General features: G+C 47.0%; 1 protein-coding gene across 1 annotated transcript in view; it reads right to left on the bottom strand.

Moving 5' to 3' along the window:
* Positions 1-17,470, bottom strand: part of mfsd14a2 (major facilitator superfamily domain containing 14A2) — a 49,139-nt gene that overhangs the window by 28,496 nt on the left and 3,173 nt on the right. The window contains exons 2-6 of the mRNA XM_041842452.2: positions 8,366-8,461; positions 4,641-4,703; positions 3,540-3,667; positions 2,476-2,590; positions 2,131-2,349 (exon numbers count right to left, since the gene is read on the bottom strand). Of these exons, the coding sequence (XP_041698386.1) occupies positions 2,131-2,349; positions 2,476-2,590; positions 3,540-3,667; positions 4,641-4,703; positions 8,366-8,461 (621 nt within the window). The remainder of the gene's footprint in view (positions 1-2,130; positions 2,350-2,475; positions 2,591-3,539; positions 3,668-4,640; positions 4,704-8,365; positions 8,462-17,470) is intronic.

A 17,470-nucleotide genomic window follows, 5' to 3' on the forward strand; every position in this document is an offset into this window, starting at 1 on the left:
GGGAAATAAGTATTTGACCCCCTCTCAATCAGAAAGATTTCTGGCTCCCAGGTGTCTTTTATACAGGTAACGAGCTGTGATTAGGAGCACACTCTTAAAGGGAGTGCTCCTAATCTCAGCTTGTTACCTGTATAAAAGACACCTGTCCACAGAAGCAATCAATCAGATTCCAAACTCTCCACCATGGCCAAGACCAAAGAGCTCTCCAAGGATGTCAGGGACAAGATTGTAGACCTACACACGGCTGGAATGGGCTACAAGACCATCGCCAAGCAGCTTGGTGAGAAGGTGACAACAGTTGGTGCGATTATTCGCAAATGGAAGAAACACAAAATAACTGTCAATCTGCCTCGGCCTGGGGCTCCATGCAAGATCTCACCTCGTGGAGTTGCAATGATCATGAGAACGGTGAGGAATCAGCCCAGAACTACACGGGAGGATCTTGTCAGTGATCTCAAGGCAGCTGGGACCATAGTCACCAAGAAAACAATTGGTAACACACTACGCCGTGAAGGACTGAAATCCTGCAGCGCCCGCAAGGTTCCCCTGCTCAAGAAAGCACATGTACATGCCCGTCTGAAGTTTGCCAATGAACAGCTGAATGATTCAGAGGAGAACTGGGTGAAGTGTTGTGGTCAGATGAGACCAAAATGGAGCTCTTTGACATCAACTCAACTCGCCGTGTTTGGAGGAGGAGGAATGCTGCCTATGACCCCAAGAACACCATCCCCACCGTCAAACATGGAGGTGGAAACATTATGCTTTGGGGGTGTTTTTCTGCTAAGGGTACAGGACAACTTCACCACATGAAAAGGGACGATGGACGGGACCATGTACCGTCAAATCTTGGGTGAGAACCTCCTTCCCTCAGCCAGGGCATTGAAAATGGGTCATGGATGGGTATTCCAGCATGACAATGACCCAAAACACACGGCCAGGGCAACAAAGGAATGGCTCAAGAAGAGGCCTAGCCAGTCTCCAGACCTTAATCCCATAGAAAATCTGTGGAGGGAGCTGAAGGTTCGAGTTGCCAAACATCAGCCTCAAAACCTTAATGACTTGGAGAAGATCTGCAAAGAGGAGTGTGACAAAATCCCTCCTGAGATGTGTGCAAACCTGGTGGCCAACTACAAGAAATGTCTGACCTCTGTGATTGCCAACAAGGTTTTTGCCACCAAGTACTAAGTCATGTTTTGCAGAGGGGTCAAATACTTATTTCCCCTCATTAAAATGCAAATCAATTTATAACATTTTTGACATGCGCTTTTCTGGATTTTTTTGTTGTTATTCTGTCTCTCACTGTTCAAATAAACCTACCATTCAAATTATAGACTGATCATTTCTTTGTCAGTGGGCAAACGTACAAAATCAGCAGGGGATCAAATACTTTTTTCCCCTCACTGTAGTATTACAGTACTCACAGCGATGGGGTCAGCCTGCTCCCAGGAGGTAGTATAGTACAGTACTATAATATATTAGTATATAGTACTACAGTACTCACAGCGAAGGGGTCAGCCTGCTCCCAGGAGGTAGTATAGTATAGTACTATAATATATTAGTATATTGTACTAGAGTACTCACAGCGAAGGGGTCAGCCTGCTCCCAGGAGGTAGTATAGTACTATAATATTAGTATATTGTACTAGAGTACTCACAGCAAAGGGGTCAGCCTGCTCCCAAGAGGTAGTATAGTACAGTACTATAATATATTAGTATATTGTACTACAGTACTCACAGCGAAGGGGTCAGCCTGCTCCCAGGAGGTAGTATAGTACAGTACTATAATATATTAGTATATTGTACTACAGTACTCACAGCGAAGGGGTCAGTCTGCTCCCAAGAGGTAGTATAGTACAGTACTATAATATATATTAGAATATAGTACAGTACTCACAGCGAAGGGGTCAGCCTGCTCCCAGGAGGTAGTATAGTATAGTACTATAATATATTAGTATATTGTACTAGAGTACTCACAGCAAAGGGGTCAGTCTGCTCCCAAGAGGTAGTATAGTACAGTACTATAATATATATTAGTATATAGTACTACAGTACTCACAGCGAAGGGGTCAGCCTGCTCCCAGGAGGTAGTATAGTACTATAATATATTAGTATATAGTACTACAGTACTCACAGCGAAGGGGTCAGCCTGCTCCCAGGAGATGGGTGCTCCCCAGGAGGCCGGTCTCATCTTCTCGGGCAGTGACTCGGGGACGACCACCAGGATGAAAATTATGTCCAGCAGGGCGATGGCCGTAGCCAGGATCACTACCAGGGTGTCACCGTAAGTCACCGACAGGTACGCTCCAATGGCCGGGCTCGTCACCAAGCTGGCTGCAAAGGTAGCGGACACCTGAAGGGGGGGGGGGACAAAGGAGAGGAGGGAGAGGAAGAAAATATATATATATATATAAATAAAACAGCTAAAACAACACTGATAGGATGTCCATATAGGTTGTTATTCAGTGTCCCTCCTCACCAAACCATAGGCTGTGCTCCTATCGTGTTCTGCCGTGATGTCTGCCACATACGCAAAGATCACAGAGAAGGTGACGGCAAACACACCGGACATGGAAATGACCGCAAAGTACCACCTGAAGAGAGGAGGAGAGAGGAGAAAGAACGGGAAGGAGAACGGAGGGAGCAGAAGAGATGAGTGAGGTGGTATGTTAGCAAGTCTGTATAGCTCTCTATTGTGACTGTGGATACCACTACAGTGAAGGTCCTGTTGAACCACGGGGAAACTGACAGAGATATGGGGCCAGCTGCAGAGATATGGGGCCAGCTGCAGAGATATGGGGCCAGCTGCAGAGATATGGGGCCAGCTGCAGAGATATGGGGCCAGTTGCATATTCTACTCCTGAACTTAAAGCTGCAATATGTAACTTTTTGGGCGACACACCCAAATTCACACAGAAATGTGTGTTATAGATCTGTCATTCGCATCGAAAGCAATTCTAAGAAGTGGTAGATCTGTTCTATGTGCGCTATTTCTATGCTTCCCGTTGTTAAGTTTAGTTTTTGCGTCTTTTACTTTCAGTTTTGTACACCAGCTTCAAAACAACTGAAAATACAATATCTTTGGTTATGGAAAATATATTTCACAGCGGTTTAGATGGTACAATGATTCTCAACAGGGGTACTCAACTATTACCCTACGAGGTCCGGAGGCTGCTGGTTTTCTGTTCTACCTGATAATGAATTGCACACACACCTGGTGTCCCTGGTCTAAATCAATCCCTGATTAGAGGGGAACAATGAAAACATACAGTGGAACTGGCTTGGAGGTCCAGAGCGGAGTTCGAAGGCCCCACACTATACTCGCTTGTTTTTGTCACAAACTGAAATTAGTAGAACTATTACAATTGTACCAACCAGGAAATGGCGGAGCGATTTCCGCACAGTGCATCTTTAAAACACCTTCATGTCTCCACACACTTGAAAGTTGACCATGCTTTTTTATTAATCTGGCTATGCACAATCACAGCCCATAGAGATAGATGTATTAGTGATGTAGTAAGTAGAGTGTGTGTGTGTTCTCACCATGGGCTGATCTTCATCAGGGGGATGGGGGCGCAGGTGAAGAAGACTGTTAGCAGCAGGAAGGACTTCCTCCCCCATACGTCTGATAGCGCACCAATCAGAGGAGCACTCAGGAACGACAAAATACCCTAGGGGAGGGAGCGAGCGAGCGACAGAGAGAAAGAGACAGACAGAGAGGAATGAGACCTTGGTGATCTGTGCACTGAGCTAATGAGTAACTAACAGTTAACTAACATGGACTGCATGTGGCTCTGGTCTAATAGTCCATGCTTTCCCATGATGCAACCTGCTATACTAGACATGCACACTCCCACCTTTAACATCTACAACCTGAGACGAACAGCACCTACACACCCCACTACACAGACAACCTGAGATGAACAGCATCTACACACCCCACTACACAGACAACCTGAGATGAACAGCATCTACACACCCCACTACACAGACAACCTGAGATGAACAGCATCTACACACCCCACTACACAGACAACCTGAGATGAACAGCACCTACACACCCCACTACACAGACAACCTGAGATGAACAGCACCTACACACCCCACTACACAGACAACCTGAGACGAACAGCACCTACACACCCCACTACACAGACAACAGGAGATGAACAGCACCTACACACCCCACTACACAGACAACCTGAGATGAACAGCACCTACACACCCCACTACACAGACAACCTGAGATGAACAGCACCTACACACCCCACTACACAGACAACCTGAGATGAACAGCACCTACACACCCCACTACACAGACAACCTGAGATGAACAGCATCTACACACCCCACTACACAGACAACCTGAGATGAACAGCACCTACACACCCCACTACACAGACAACCTGAGATGAACAGCACCTACACACCCCACTACACAGACAACCTGAGATTCAAATGGAACATGGTGAGTTCAGGCCACATCATGCACTAGTGCAGCTAACAGTGGTTAAATAAAACACGCCTCCCCCCCGGCAGTGACAGACTGATTAAATTTTTTTTTTCTAAAACTACTGAGTGTCCAAGCTATAGGCTAGACCCTGGCGCAACAGGCTAGGCCGCTGTTATCTGGCGTTATCTTACCTTGACACCGTGAATAAGGCCATTCATCAGGAACGTGTGTTGAGGGAATGTTTGATGTAAGACCTGGGGAAACAAACACAGATAACACCTCAACTGTTGTGTCCATACAGTGAGCAGACCTACTCCGTACAGTGACTGGTTTACACTTCAGTGTTAGTCAAACTAAAGCAGAGGGAAGTACCCATGCATTCACTTACACAATATCCACTTCAATATAAAGAGAACACAAAATCAACTGATGTGCCTGTTTTAGTACAGCGTAACAGACTTATGACCTACGGTGACTGGTCTTGACTACAGTAACTTCACTTACTCCCCCCCCCCCCAAACAACAACAACAACTAAATATAAACAAAATAACAAAAAAAGAATGAATGCACTAACTATAAGTCGCTCTGGATAAGAGAGTCTGCTAAATGACAACAATTTAAAACGATCACTTAGTCAACAGTTAGTCACACTATAGCACAGGAAAATACCCTTCACACAATATCCACTTCGTTGTTTGACAGTGACCTTTCTGCGTCTGAGATACTGAGAGAAACAAATATGGTTAGTTAGGTCATAGAAACTAAACGGAGGTAGAAAGGTGGAAGGGACACCAGCACACTGTGTAAAGTTAGGTATCTTTTAAAGTACAACGTTTTGTTTCATTGTTAACTGAAGGAGGTCTAGGAAGGTCACCGAAACACACTGAGGCAAGCAGGCAGATTGGATAATTTCCCTCAAATTCACAAACAGAGGTCAGGCATGAAATACAAAATACAGTCCAAATACAGGCCTAAATCTACAGTTTAAAGTCTACAGTATTTGAGATGGGGGGCACAGCTTGAGAACAAGTGAGGGAGGGGTCAATGACACCAGTAGGAATGTGACCCTGTTGCATGTTCAGAGTCAGACAGGGCTGAGAGAACAAACAATTACTAGGGTTGCATCCCAAAATGGCACCACCCTATTCCCTACGGGCCCTGGTCAAAAGTAGTGCACTATATATGGTCAAAAGTAGTGTACTATATAGGGAATAGTGTGCCATTTCTGACACAGCCAGAGTCTGAGTATTGGTCAGGAGGACATGGTCTCAACTAAACATGGATTAATCGCGGGTTTCAACTGTACCAGGCAGATAGCGTGTATGGCGTTGTGTGGGCGAGTGGTTTGCTGATGTCAACGTTGTGAACAGAGTGCCCCTTGGTGGCGGTAGGGTTATGGTATGGGCAGGCATAAGCTACGGACAATGAACACAATTTATTTTTATCAATTTCAATGCACAGAGATACCGTGACGAGATCCTGAGGCCCATAGTCATGCCATTCATCCACCGCCATCACCTCATGTTTCAGCATGATAATGTACGGCCTCATGTCGCAAGGATCGGTACACTATTCCTGCAAGCTGAAAATGTCCCAGTTCTTCCATGGCCCGCATACTCACCAGACATGTCACCCGTTGAGCATGTTTGGGATGCTCTGGAGCGTGTTCCAGTTCCCGTCAATATCCAGCAACTTCGCACAGCCATTGATGGGGAGTGGGACAACATTCCACAGACCACAATAAACAGCCTGAACAACTCTATGCAAAGGAGATGTGTCGCGTTACTTGAGGCAAATGGTGGTTTTTAAGGTATCAGTGACCAACTGATGCCTACCTGTATTCCCAGTCATGTGAAATCCATAGATTAGGGCCAAATTAATTTATTTCAATTGACTGATTTCCTTATATGAACTGCAACTCAATAAAATATTTTTAAATTGTTACATGTTGCGTTGATATTTTTGTTCATTGTATATAGTTTGTCTGATATGATTAGTTCTTCCATTGAGGGGAGTCATGTTTACATCTGCCTGTGTCTACAATATCTAGGGCCAGTCCCAAATGGTACCCTATTCCCTATATATAGTGCACTACTTTTGACCAGAGATCTATTGGCCCTTCTCAAATGTAGTGCACTACATAGGGAATAGGGTGCCATTTGGGACTGAACCCTATAGTGTAACAACAACCTTGCGCTGAACTTCTCTCTCCCCCTCGCTCTCTGATAAGCCCTTTCAAAAGTGAAAGGGACCTCGTTCAAATAATACACTGTTTGATGTCCCTTTACATATTCAGTCCATTAGTTCCTACCGACACAGAGCCTCTCATCCACACAACAGGCTGCGTCATCAGGCTTGCTCAACATTTCATTATCAATTCAATTATTCATAGCCGTTAGTGCAGCTGTTTGTGGGGAAATGTCACTCCCTGGTTGTCTGGTAGGGGTTGGAACAAATTAGGAATGGGTGGGAGGTATGAATGCAATATAAAACAGTCATTATGAATGCTTTATACAGTCCGGTCCTTTTGGGGGAAGGGGGCTCTTATCATTTTGGTCATTTAGCAGACGCTCTTATCCAGAGCGACTTATAATGAGCTTGTTGTGTTTAGTGGTGGTGTGGAACGGGGTTGGCTCAGTGTTTAGTGGTGGTGTGGAACGGGGTTGGCTCAGTGTTTAGTGGTGGTGGGGAACAGGGTTGGCTCAGTGTTTAGTGGTGGTGGGGAACGGGGTTGGCTCAGTGTTTAGTGGTGGTGTGGAACAGGGTTGGCTCAGTGTTTAGTGGTGGTGGGGAACAGGGTTGGCTCAGTGTTTAGTGGTGGTGTGGAACGGGGGTGGCTCAGTGTTTAGTGGTGGTGGGGAACGGGGTTGGCTCAGTGTTTAGTGGTGGTGGGGAACAGGGTTGGCTCAGTGTTTAGTGGTGGTGGGGAACAGGGTTGGCTCAGTGTTTAGTGGTGGTGGGGAACGGGGTTGGCTCAGTGTTTAGTGGTGGTGTGGAACGGGGTTGGCTCAGTGTTTAGTGGTGGTGGGGAACGGGGTTGGCTCAGTGTTTAGTGGTGGTGTGGAACAGGGTTGGCTCAGTGTTTAGTGGTGGTGGGGAACGACTCAGGGCACTAAGCGTACTGCATGCATTGTGTGTAGCCTATTCCCTACTGTTCTGTAGCCCGAAGGAAGCTCGTGTTCCACACTAGAGCGGAACAGGTGGATGGACTCAGGTGTGGTGGCGGTTTAGGCTAGCGTGGGCATGTGTTGTCTCCCTACTGTAATGCATGTCCTGTATCCCTAAGGAAGCTCATGAGCATGCATTGTATATCCCAACTGTATGTATCCCTAAGTAACCACTAACCGTGTGTTTCATAGTTGAGGGGAGCAGTTGGGATCAGGTGGTGGTTTACTTCTGTGATAATGCCAGAGAAGCCGGTGTTTGGAGGATATATTGGCATGGGCGTTGTTAGGCCCGAGACGCCATAGCTTTAGCCGTTGGTAACTTGTGGAACAGACACCGGCTAGAACACGGTTTGAAACCAATCAGCTTCCAGGATTAGACCCACCCCGTTGTATAACTACCCACAGTACCTACTGTGGGCGTGGTGTGTATCACTACGTGTTGTGTTCCTGTTCCCTGTAGGTGGGCTTAGGTGTGGTGGTGGTTTGGGCTACCATAGGCATGGGTTGTATCCCTACTGTATGTAATGTAGTCCTAGGTAAGCTCCATATTTGAGGGGAGCAGGTGGGCTCAGCTGTGGGGTGGTTTACCCATCTAGAGTACCTACTGTGGGCATGGGGGTGGTGAGCAGGTGGGCTCAGCTGTGAGCAGTCCTATGTGTTGTACCTATCACTGAGTAAGCCCTATGGGCCCTGGTCAAAAGGTAGTGCACTCTCGGGACGTGACCGTGGGCTCAGGGGGTTAACCTACCGTGAGCATGGGCGTGGTGAGCAGACCCCAGGCAAAGAACTCCAGGAAGATCACCACCACAGCATGGTAGACGCTGGGCTCACCCATCCCCTGGGGCTACGGAACGGAGAGATGGAGAGAGGAGGAGCAGAAAAGAGAGAGATAAGAGAAAAAGGAGGGAGAGGGAGGATGAGAAAAGACGACAACAGTTAGCTGACAGACATACAATTCCAAAATGCTGTATGCACATCCAACACACTTTCATTTAAATAGCTAACGGACAACAAACATTTCAAAAGTAGTGTGTGCAGTGTGAACGTCCACCAAACTGCAACAGGTGCAGAGTATAGCAAGTGGGACTGCCCTTCTGCCCCAGGACTTCTGTTTATGGATTTGAAAAACGAAAAAGACTGGGGAAATATGCTGGAACTCCCTACCCATGCGAACACCAATCCAATCCTTTTAAATGCGTGGGGAGGAATGCAGCAGCGTACACTTCCCAGAGATGGAACATGGGAGTCTTGACAGAGAGGTGGGAAAGCCATGGTGGCTGTAAAAGTAGGGCTGGTCCAGCTCTACAAGACAGTGGGTGTGTTCATTCTAGACCCCAAATCATGCAATGCAATGTCAAGAACAGCTCGTCTCATTGGGACTGCCGTCGCCTAGACCAAGCTAGTCTGCAGGCAACCAGGATTGTGTCAAAGGCTATTTGAGATCCAAATAATTATTGTTGAGAAGATATGGTTCTCGTGAGATCTCGTTGGGTCAAGACTATAGCCAATACAAACAAGTGGTATCCCTCTCTCAATTCTAGTACCTATCTTAAACCATGTTCCAATGGACCACGTAACTCAATCAAGATCAGTGACCTTTTGCTTATTATTGAAGCTTGAATTGAAGGAACCAAACTGACAAAACCAAGCAAACTCACAGCATATTCAGCTAGCTACCTAGCTAGATGCCTTTTTGTTTGATGTACTGTGAACTGACAAAGTCACATTAACTGACAATACATGAAGTTTGATAGTCCTTTCAGATTACATTTAAAAACATGCATTTTATAGCCATCATCTCTACAGACATTGTATCAACCTCATGCTTCAGCTAGCTAACTAGGAAAGCAACACACCCAACAAAATATATATAAAGTACCAGTCAAAGGTTTGGACACACCTACTCATTCAAGGGTTTTTCTTAATTTTTTACTATTTTCTACATTGTAGAATAATAGTGAAGACATCAAAACTATCAAATAATACATATGGAATCATGTAGTAACCCCCAAAAAAGTGCTAAATTCAAAATATATTTTATAATTGAGATTCTTCAAAGTAGCCACTCTTTTCCTTGATGACAGCTTTGCACACTCTTGGCATTCTCTCAACCAGCTTCATGAGGTAGTCACCTGGAATGCATTTCAATTAACAGGTGTACCTTCTTAAATTATTTTTTTGTGAAATTGATTTCCTTCTTAATGCGTTTGAGCCAATCAGTTGTGTTGTAACAAGGTAGGGGGGGTATACAGAAGATAGCCCTATTTGGTAAAAGACCAAGTCCATATTATGGCAAGAACAGCTCAAATAAGCAAAGAAAAACAACATTACTGTAAGACATGAAGGTCAGTAAATACAGAACATTTCAAGAAATTTGAAAGTTTCATCAGGTGCAGTCGCCTGAGGACTGCCACAGGAATGGAAGACCCAGAGTTACCTCTGCTGCAGAGGATAAGTTCATTAGAGTTACCAGTCTCAGAAATTGCAGCCCAAATAAATGCTTCACAGAGTTCAAGTAACAGACACATCTCAACATCAACTGTTCAGAGGAGACTGAGTGAATCAGGCCTTCATGGTCGAATTGCTGCAAAGAAACCACTACTAAAGGACACCGATAAGAAGAAGAGACCTGCTTGGGCCAAGAAACACGAGCAATGGACATTAGACCGGTAGAAATGTATCCTTTTGTCTGGAGTCCAAATTGGAGATTTTTGGTTCCAACCGCCGTGGCATTGTGAGACGCGGTGTGGGTGAACAGATGATCCCTGCATGTGTATTTCCCATTGTAAAGCATGGTGGAGGAGGTGTTATGGTGTGGGGATGCTTGCTGGTGACACTGTCAGTGATTTATTTAGAATTCAAGGCACACTTAACCAGCATGGCTACCACAGCATTCTGCAGCGATACGCCATCCCATCTGGTTTGGGCTTAGTGGGACTATCATTTGTTTTTCAACAGGACAATGACCCAACACCCCTCCAGGCTGCATAAGGGCTATTTGACCAAGAAGGAGAGTGATGGAGTGCTGCATCAGATGACCTGGTCTCCACAATCCCCCGACCTCAACCCAATTGAGATGGTTTGGGATGAGTCGGACGGCAGAGTGAAGGAAAAGCAGCCAACAAGTGCTCAGCATATGTGAGAACTCCTTCAAGACTGTTGGAAAAGCATTCCAGGTGAAGCTGGTTGAGAATGCCAAGATTGTGCAAAGCTGTCATCAAGGCAAAGGGTGGCTATTTGAAGAATCTAAAATATATATATTGTGACGTCACGAGAGGCTACACAGCTTTCAGCGGGATTGCTCAAGTAGTGCAAGGAGACAAGGTTCAAACAAAACAAGGATTTTATTATAGGTCTTGGGAAATTAACGAAAATATAACAAAATTATGTTCTCTTGTGGCTCTTTAAGGGTTAACAGTTCAGGGATGTCTCTTCCACATCCAAACTCATAATTCTCACTCGCTCCGATAACTTTTCCCCAGCCTTACTGTAGTCCACGTTGCAGCTAGTGGCCAACCCAGCAAAGAGTCCTTCCAAATGTCTCTCACGTATTTCCACAGGTGCTTATATCCAAAGGTGAGTATTTCCCAAAGGTAAGTATCTCCAAATCCTTATATTCCTCATGGAAGTGGACGTGCAGCACTCTTGTCCTCCAGAGAGCCCAGGTTGGAGACTGTGTCTCTTCACCCCCCACACACTCCCTCAGTGTGTCTCTTCCCTTCCCAAACCTTCAGCTCATCAGCTCCTCATTTGTTTCAGCTGCGTGGGAAGATTGGCCATAGAGGGGTGGAGTTCCCGACCATACCAGCAGATGGAGCCATAGCTGTCTGGGTTTGCAGCCACCTCAGGGGGATGTAACGTCCCTCCAAGACACAGCCTCTCGTGACATCACACATCCCCTCCTCGGGACCGACGTCCTCGTCGGGGTAAAGGCAGCGAAGAAGGCATCACGCCGGGAGAGGGCGTCCGCATTGCCGTGGTGCTTGCCAGCCCTGTGGACAACAGAAAAGTTAAACGGTTGCAAGCTCAAAAACCATCTGGTTACTCTACTGTTTGATTCCTTGTTCTTGGCCATCCACTGCAGAGGGGCGTGATCAGATACCACCATGAAACGTCGGCCCAGGAGATAGAACCGAAGGGACTCCAGGGCCCAGACTACAGCCAGACCTTCTTTCTCCACCGTTGAATAGTTCTTCTCTCTTGGAAGTAACTTTCTGCTTAGGTAGAGAATGGGATGTTCTTCACCGTCATGTGCCTGGGTGAGGACAGCACCCAGACCCACCTCCGAAGCATCCGCTTGGACAATGAATTCCTTCTTGAAGTCTGGTGCCACCAGGATCGGACTGGAGCAGAGTGCTCGCTTCAGGTTGAGGAAAGCCGCCTCCGCCGCAGGGTTCCACTTCACCATTCGTGAGTGGCGTTTGGTCGTCAGCTCCGTCCAACGGTGCAGCTATGGTAGCAAAATCTGCAATAAAGCGTCTATAGTAGCCAGCGAGGCCCAAAAATGACCTTACTTGCTTCTTGTTGATGGGCTGCGGCCAGTCCTGTATGGCCCGCAGTTTGGCTTCCTGTGGTTTGACCAACCCCGCCCAATGGTGTACCCCAGGTAGTTTGTCTCACTGAAGGCCACCTTGCACTTCTTCGGGTTTGCCGTGAGCCCTGCTTCCCTGAGCGAATCCAGCACCGCTTGTACCCGGGGTAGGTGGCTGGCCCAATCCTGACTTTGTATAACAACATCATCCAAATAAGCCGCTCGTGCACTCTTGTGGGGCGCAAGGACTCGATCCATCAGGCGTTGGAACGTGGCAGGTGCCCCGTGGAGACCAAACGGAAGTCGGGTATACTGGTAGAGCCCCTCCCGGGGTGGCAAAGGCTGTCTTCTCCTTAGACGCCGGGGTCAAGGGCACCTGCCAGTAGCCTTTGTGAGATCAAGAGTGGTTAGGAAACGAGCATGCCCCAAGGAGTCTATTAAATCATCGACACGAGGCATTGGGTATGCATCAAATTCAGACACTTCATTCAACTTTCGATAGTCATTACAAAATCGTACTGAACCGTCTGGCTTGGGAACTAGTACGATGGGACTTGCCCAGGCACTGTGGGACTCTTCGATTACTCCCAACTCTAGGACCAGGGACTCAGCCTCCTGTTGTCTCTCCTTGAGTTTCTTACTGAACGCATCAGCCTTGGTTTTAGCAGAGTTTAGCTTCTGTTGAGCAGCTTTCAGTTCCTTCTCTCTCTCTGCCTCCGCATTCTTCATCTTGTTCTCCAACACCTTGTACTTCTCCTCTGCCTTCTTCTGGACCTCCTTACTACTGCGCAGGGTCTCCTCACACTCCTCGATGGTCCTGCGCAGCCTCTCCAGCTCCTCCTGTTGCTTATGGAAGGAGCTCTGTTGGAGTTTAGCCTGGAGGATATCTAACTCTTCTGTCTTCATGTCTAACTGTTGCTTTAACAAACGATACCTCTCAGCGGTCCCCTTCAGACCAGACAGTTCTTTGTCCAGATTCTGTAGCTCCGTCTCTGTGTCGGTCTGGGCACCTGCCATCCCTATCAGAGCCCGGGCGGGAGTGAGTAACTCGGAGGATTGCACCGGAGCCTTCCCAGGATGAGTCTTGCCTCTCCGTTTCCGAGGTACTCGGGTTATCCTCTCCTGAGACTCTCTCCAGAGTGGGTAAAAGGCTGGGCAGTCTCGTCCAATTAGGACAGGGACGGGGAGGGAATCAACCACCCCCGCCGTCGTGTGTATGGTTCCCCGTGTGCTGGTCATTGTAAGTTCAGTAATGGGGTATTCTCTGGTGTCCCCATGGACACAGGAAACTGGGAGGACTTTCCCCGGGGTCAGACACGTTGGGCCCACCAAATCCTTACGCACCAGGGTGGCCCGGCTACCAGAATCCAGTAAGGCCTCCACATCATGGTGATTCACAGTTACCGGGCAGGTGGGGGGTCGATCTGGGCCGCCATCTACGACTCCCAAGAGCGAGGCAAACGGTGTGTGGGTGCTGAGCTGGAGGACTCCGCAGTGGGCATAGGTTCATCGGCTGGTTTCCCACACTGCCAGGAGATATGTCCCATCTCCCCACACCGGTAACACTGTCGAAGTTTCCCCCTCCTGGTGTACTCTTCTTGGACCCGCCTGGTTTCTGGCTCCCCCTGGAGCCGGGATAAGTCCTGACGCGGCGGGGTTCGAGACCTTGGGGTCCTTTGGACGGGTTCTTCCCATTTGTGGTGGGGCCGCCCTCCTGGGGTCTTTTCGGGAAGCATTCAGCATCTCCGCTGTGGCCTGGTACTTTTCCACAGCTTCCACGGTCAGATCAGCCGTGGTCAAGGCCTGTTGACTGATGAACCGTTTTGCCTCATAAGGCAGGGCGCGTAGGTAACGATCCACCACAACGGCCTCCACCACCGCCGCTGCTGTATTCCTCTGCGGATCCAGCCATTTCCTTGCGATTCGGACAAGTTCATGCATCTGCGCCCGAGGAGGTTGGTCTGGTTGGAAGGTCCAGCTGTGAAAGCGCTGGGCCATACCAAACTTTGTGAGTCCATATCTGCTGAGGATCTCAGACTTCAGGGCATCATAGTCAGTAACCTGGTCAGGGCCCAGGTCCCGGACAGCATTCAGTGATTCCCCGGTTAGAAAGGGGGCTAACAGACCAACCCACTGTTGCTTGGGCCAGGCTTCCCTAGTGGCCGTGGCCTCAAATGCATGCAGGTATGCCTCAATGTCATCGGTAGCTCCCATCTTAGATATAAAGTCACTTGCCTTTATTGGGCGGGTATTTTGGACCACCCTCTGTCTCTGCAACTGCAATTCCTCTGCCTTCAGAAGGTTGGCTTTCTTTTGCTCCTCCAAGAGAGCCACGTTTGCTTGCATCTGGGCTTGCTGGCCAGCAACAAGGGCTTTCAATATGTCCTCCATTTCAGTCGGGCGGGGAGCCTACGGCCAACTTGGAAAACTGGGTGATCAAACCTTCGGTATCCTCCTCTGACATGCACTATTAACGCTTGAGCGTGCCCGTATTCTCCACCATCTGTGACGTCACGAGAGGCTACACAGCTTTCAGCGGGATTGCTCAAGTAGTGCAAGGAGACAAGGTTCAAACAAAACAAGGATTTTATTATAGGTCTTGGGAAATTAACGAAAATATAACAAAATTATGTTCTCTTGTGGCTCTTTAAGGGTTAACAGTTCAGGGATGTCTCTTCCACATCCAAACTCATAATTCTCACTCGCTCCGATAACTTTTCCCCAGCCTTACTGTAGTCCACGTTGCAGCTAGTGGCCAACCCAGCAAAGAGTCCTTCCAAATGTCTCTCACGTATTTCCACAGGTGCTTATATCCAAAGGTGAGTATTTCCCAAAGGTAAGTATCTCCAAATCCTTATATTCCTCATGGAAGTGGACGTGCAGCACTCTTGTCCTCCAGAGAGCCCAGGTTGGAGACTGTGTCTCTTCACCCCCCACACACTCCCTCAGTGTGTCTCTTCCCTTCCCAAACCTTCAGCTCATCAGCTCCTCATTTGTTTCAGCTGCGTGGGAAGATTGGCCATAGAGGGGTGGAGTTCCCGACCATACCAGCAGATGGAGCCATAGCTGTCTGGGTTTGCAGCCACCTCAGGGGGATGTAACGTCCCTCCAAGACACAGCCTCTCGTGACATCACAATATACATACACATACATAGCTGTGGAAAAAATTAAGAGACCACTGCAAATGTTTCTTAAATCAGCATCTCTACATGTATGACAGCCATTTCAATGTCTGTTGAATTCCAACACAGGCACACCTCATTCTACTGAATTAGGTACTGATTAGGTGATCACCGAAACATAATCTTATTTAACATGGAAAAGTATCAAAACCACTGCTGTGGTCATCACTATCCTCTTGCAATAGGACCAGCTGGATGGCAAAAATAGTGCTAATAATACCTCAAAGGTAATATTAATCAAAAAATAACTATTGACCATGCCAAAAGAGTTGAAAAGGAAAGTTTTGAGTGAGGAAAAGAAGGGTTCAATTCTGGCAGAGGGATACAGTGAGCATCAGGTTGCTTCCATCCTTAAAATGTCAAAGACAGCAGTTCATAAGAACAAGGTCAAGCAGCAGACATTGGGGACAACAAAGCTACAGACCGGCAGAGGGCGAAAAAACGACTCTACTGACCGGAATGAACGCCAACTCATTCAAATGTCACTCAACAACCGTAGGATGACATCAAGTGACCTACAAAAAGAATGGCAAACGGCAGCTGGGGTGAAGTGCACGGCGAGGACGGTTCGAAAACAGGCTCCTAGGGGCAGGGCTGAAGTCATGCAAAGCTAGAAAAAAGCCCTTCATCAATGAGAAGCAAAGAAGAGCCAGGCTGAGGTTTGCGAAAGACCATAAGGATTGGACCATAGAGGACTGGAGTAAGGTCATCTTCTCTGATGAGTCCAATTTTCAGCTTTGCCCAACACCTGGTCGTCTAAAGGTTAGACGGAGACCTGGAGAGGCCTACAAGCCAGTGTCTCGCACCCACTGTGGAAATTTGGTGGAGGATCGATGGTGATCTGGGGGTGCTTCAGCAAGGCTGGAATCGGGCAGATTTGTCTTTGTGAAGGACGCATGAATCAAGCTACGTACAAGGTTGTCCTGGAAGAAAACTTGCTTCCTTTTGCTCTGACATTGTTCCCCAACTCTGAGGATTGGTTTTTCCAGCAGGACAATGCGCCATGCCACACAGCCAGGTCAATCAAGGTGTGGATGGAGGACCACCAGATCAAGACCCTGTCATGGCCAGCCCAATCTCCAGACCTGAACCCCATTGAAAACTTCTGGAATGTGATCAAGAGGAAGATGGATGGTCACAAGCCATCAAACAAAGCCGAGCTGCTTGAAATTTTGCGCCAGGAGTGGCATAAAGTCACCCAACATCAATGTGAAAGACTGGTGGAGAGCATGCCAAGACGCATGAAAGCTGTGATTGAAAATCAGGGTTATTCCACCAAATATTGATTTTCCTTAGTTAAAACATTAGTATTGTGTTGTTTAAAAATGAACATGAACTTTCTTTGCATTATTCGAGGTCTGACATCACTGCATCTTTTTGTTATTTGACCAGTTGTCATTTTCTGCAAATAAATGCTCTAAATGACAATATTTTAATTTGGAATATGGGAGAAATGTTGTCAGCAGTTTATAGAATAAAACAAAAATGTTATTTTTACTATAAATAGTGAAACGAATGGTCCTCTGTAGCTCAGCTGGTAGAGCACGGCGCTTGTAACGCCAAGGTAGTGGGTTCGATCCCCGGGACCACCCATACACAAAAATGTATGCACGCATGACTGTAAGTCGCTTTGGATAAAAGCGTCTGCTAAATGGCATATTATTATTATTATTATTATTATTATGAATTTTTTCCAGCAGCTGTATACACACACGAGATGACTGACAGGGCTCGCTGTTTTGAAGCCACCGTGCCTCCATCTTGCCACTCCCCCGCCACTGTAAAAAGATATTTTGGAAGCTATAGAAATTGCATTTAATGACTTTTTTTTGCAACATTTATTCTATTACAGACACCTTAATGCATACTTCAAAATTATATTATGTGAGCTAAACATACAAATAAAAAAAATTGATGAGCGCACAGAAAAACGGGAGAAAAAAACGAACTAAATGCTGAACCGACGTCGGTTAATTAGTTGTTTTAATTTTTTATTTATTGAAATACTATAGAATTCCATTCATTCCTATGGAGGTCTCCTCCTACTGGGTAGTGCCAATATGGCCGACCTATAGCTTCAAAGCCTCTCATTGGCCAATACATAGCATCACCAATCCAATGTTTATCTACACCGAGTGT

This window comes from Coregonus clupeaformis, chromosome 21, assembly GCF_020615455.1.
Source record: "Coregonus clupeaformis isolate EN_2021a chromosome 21, ASM2061545v1, whole genome shotgun sequence".
Taxonomy (NCBI): Eukaryota; Metazoa; Chordata; class Actinopteri; order Salmoniformes; family Salmonidae; genus Coregonus; species Coregonus clupeaformis.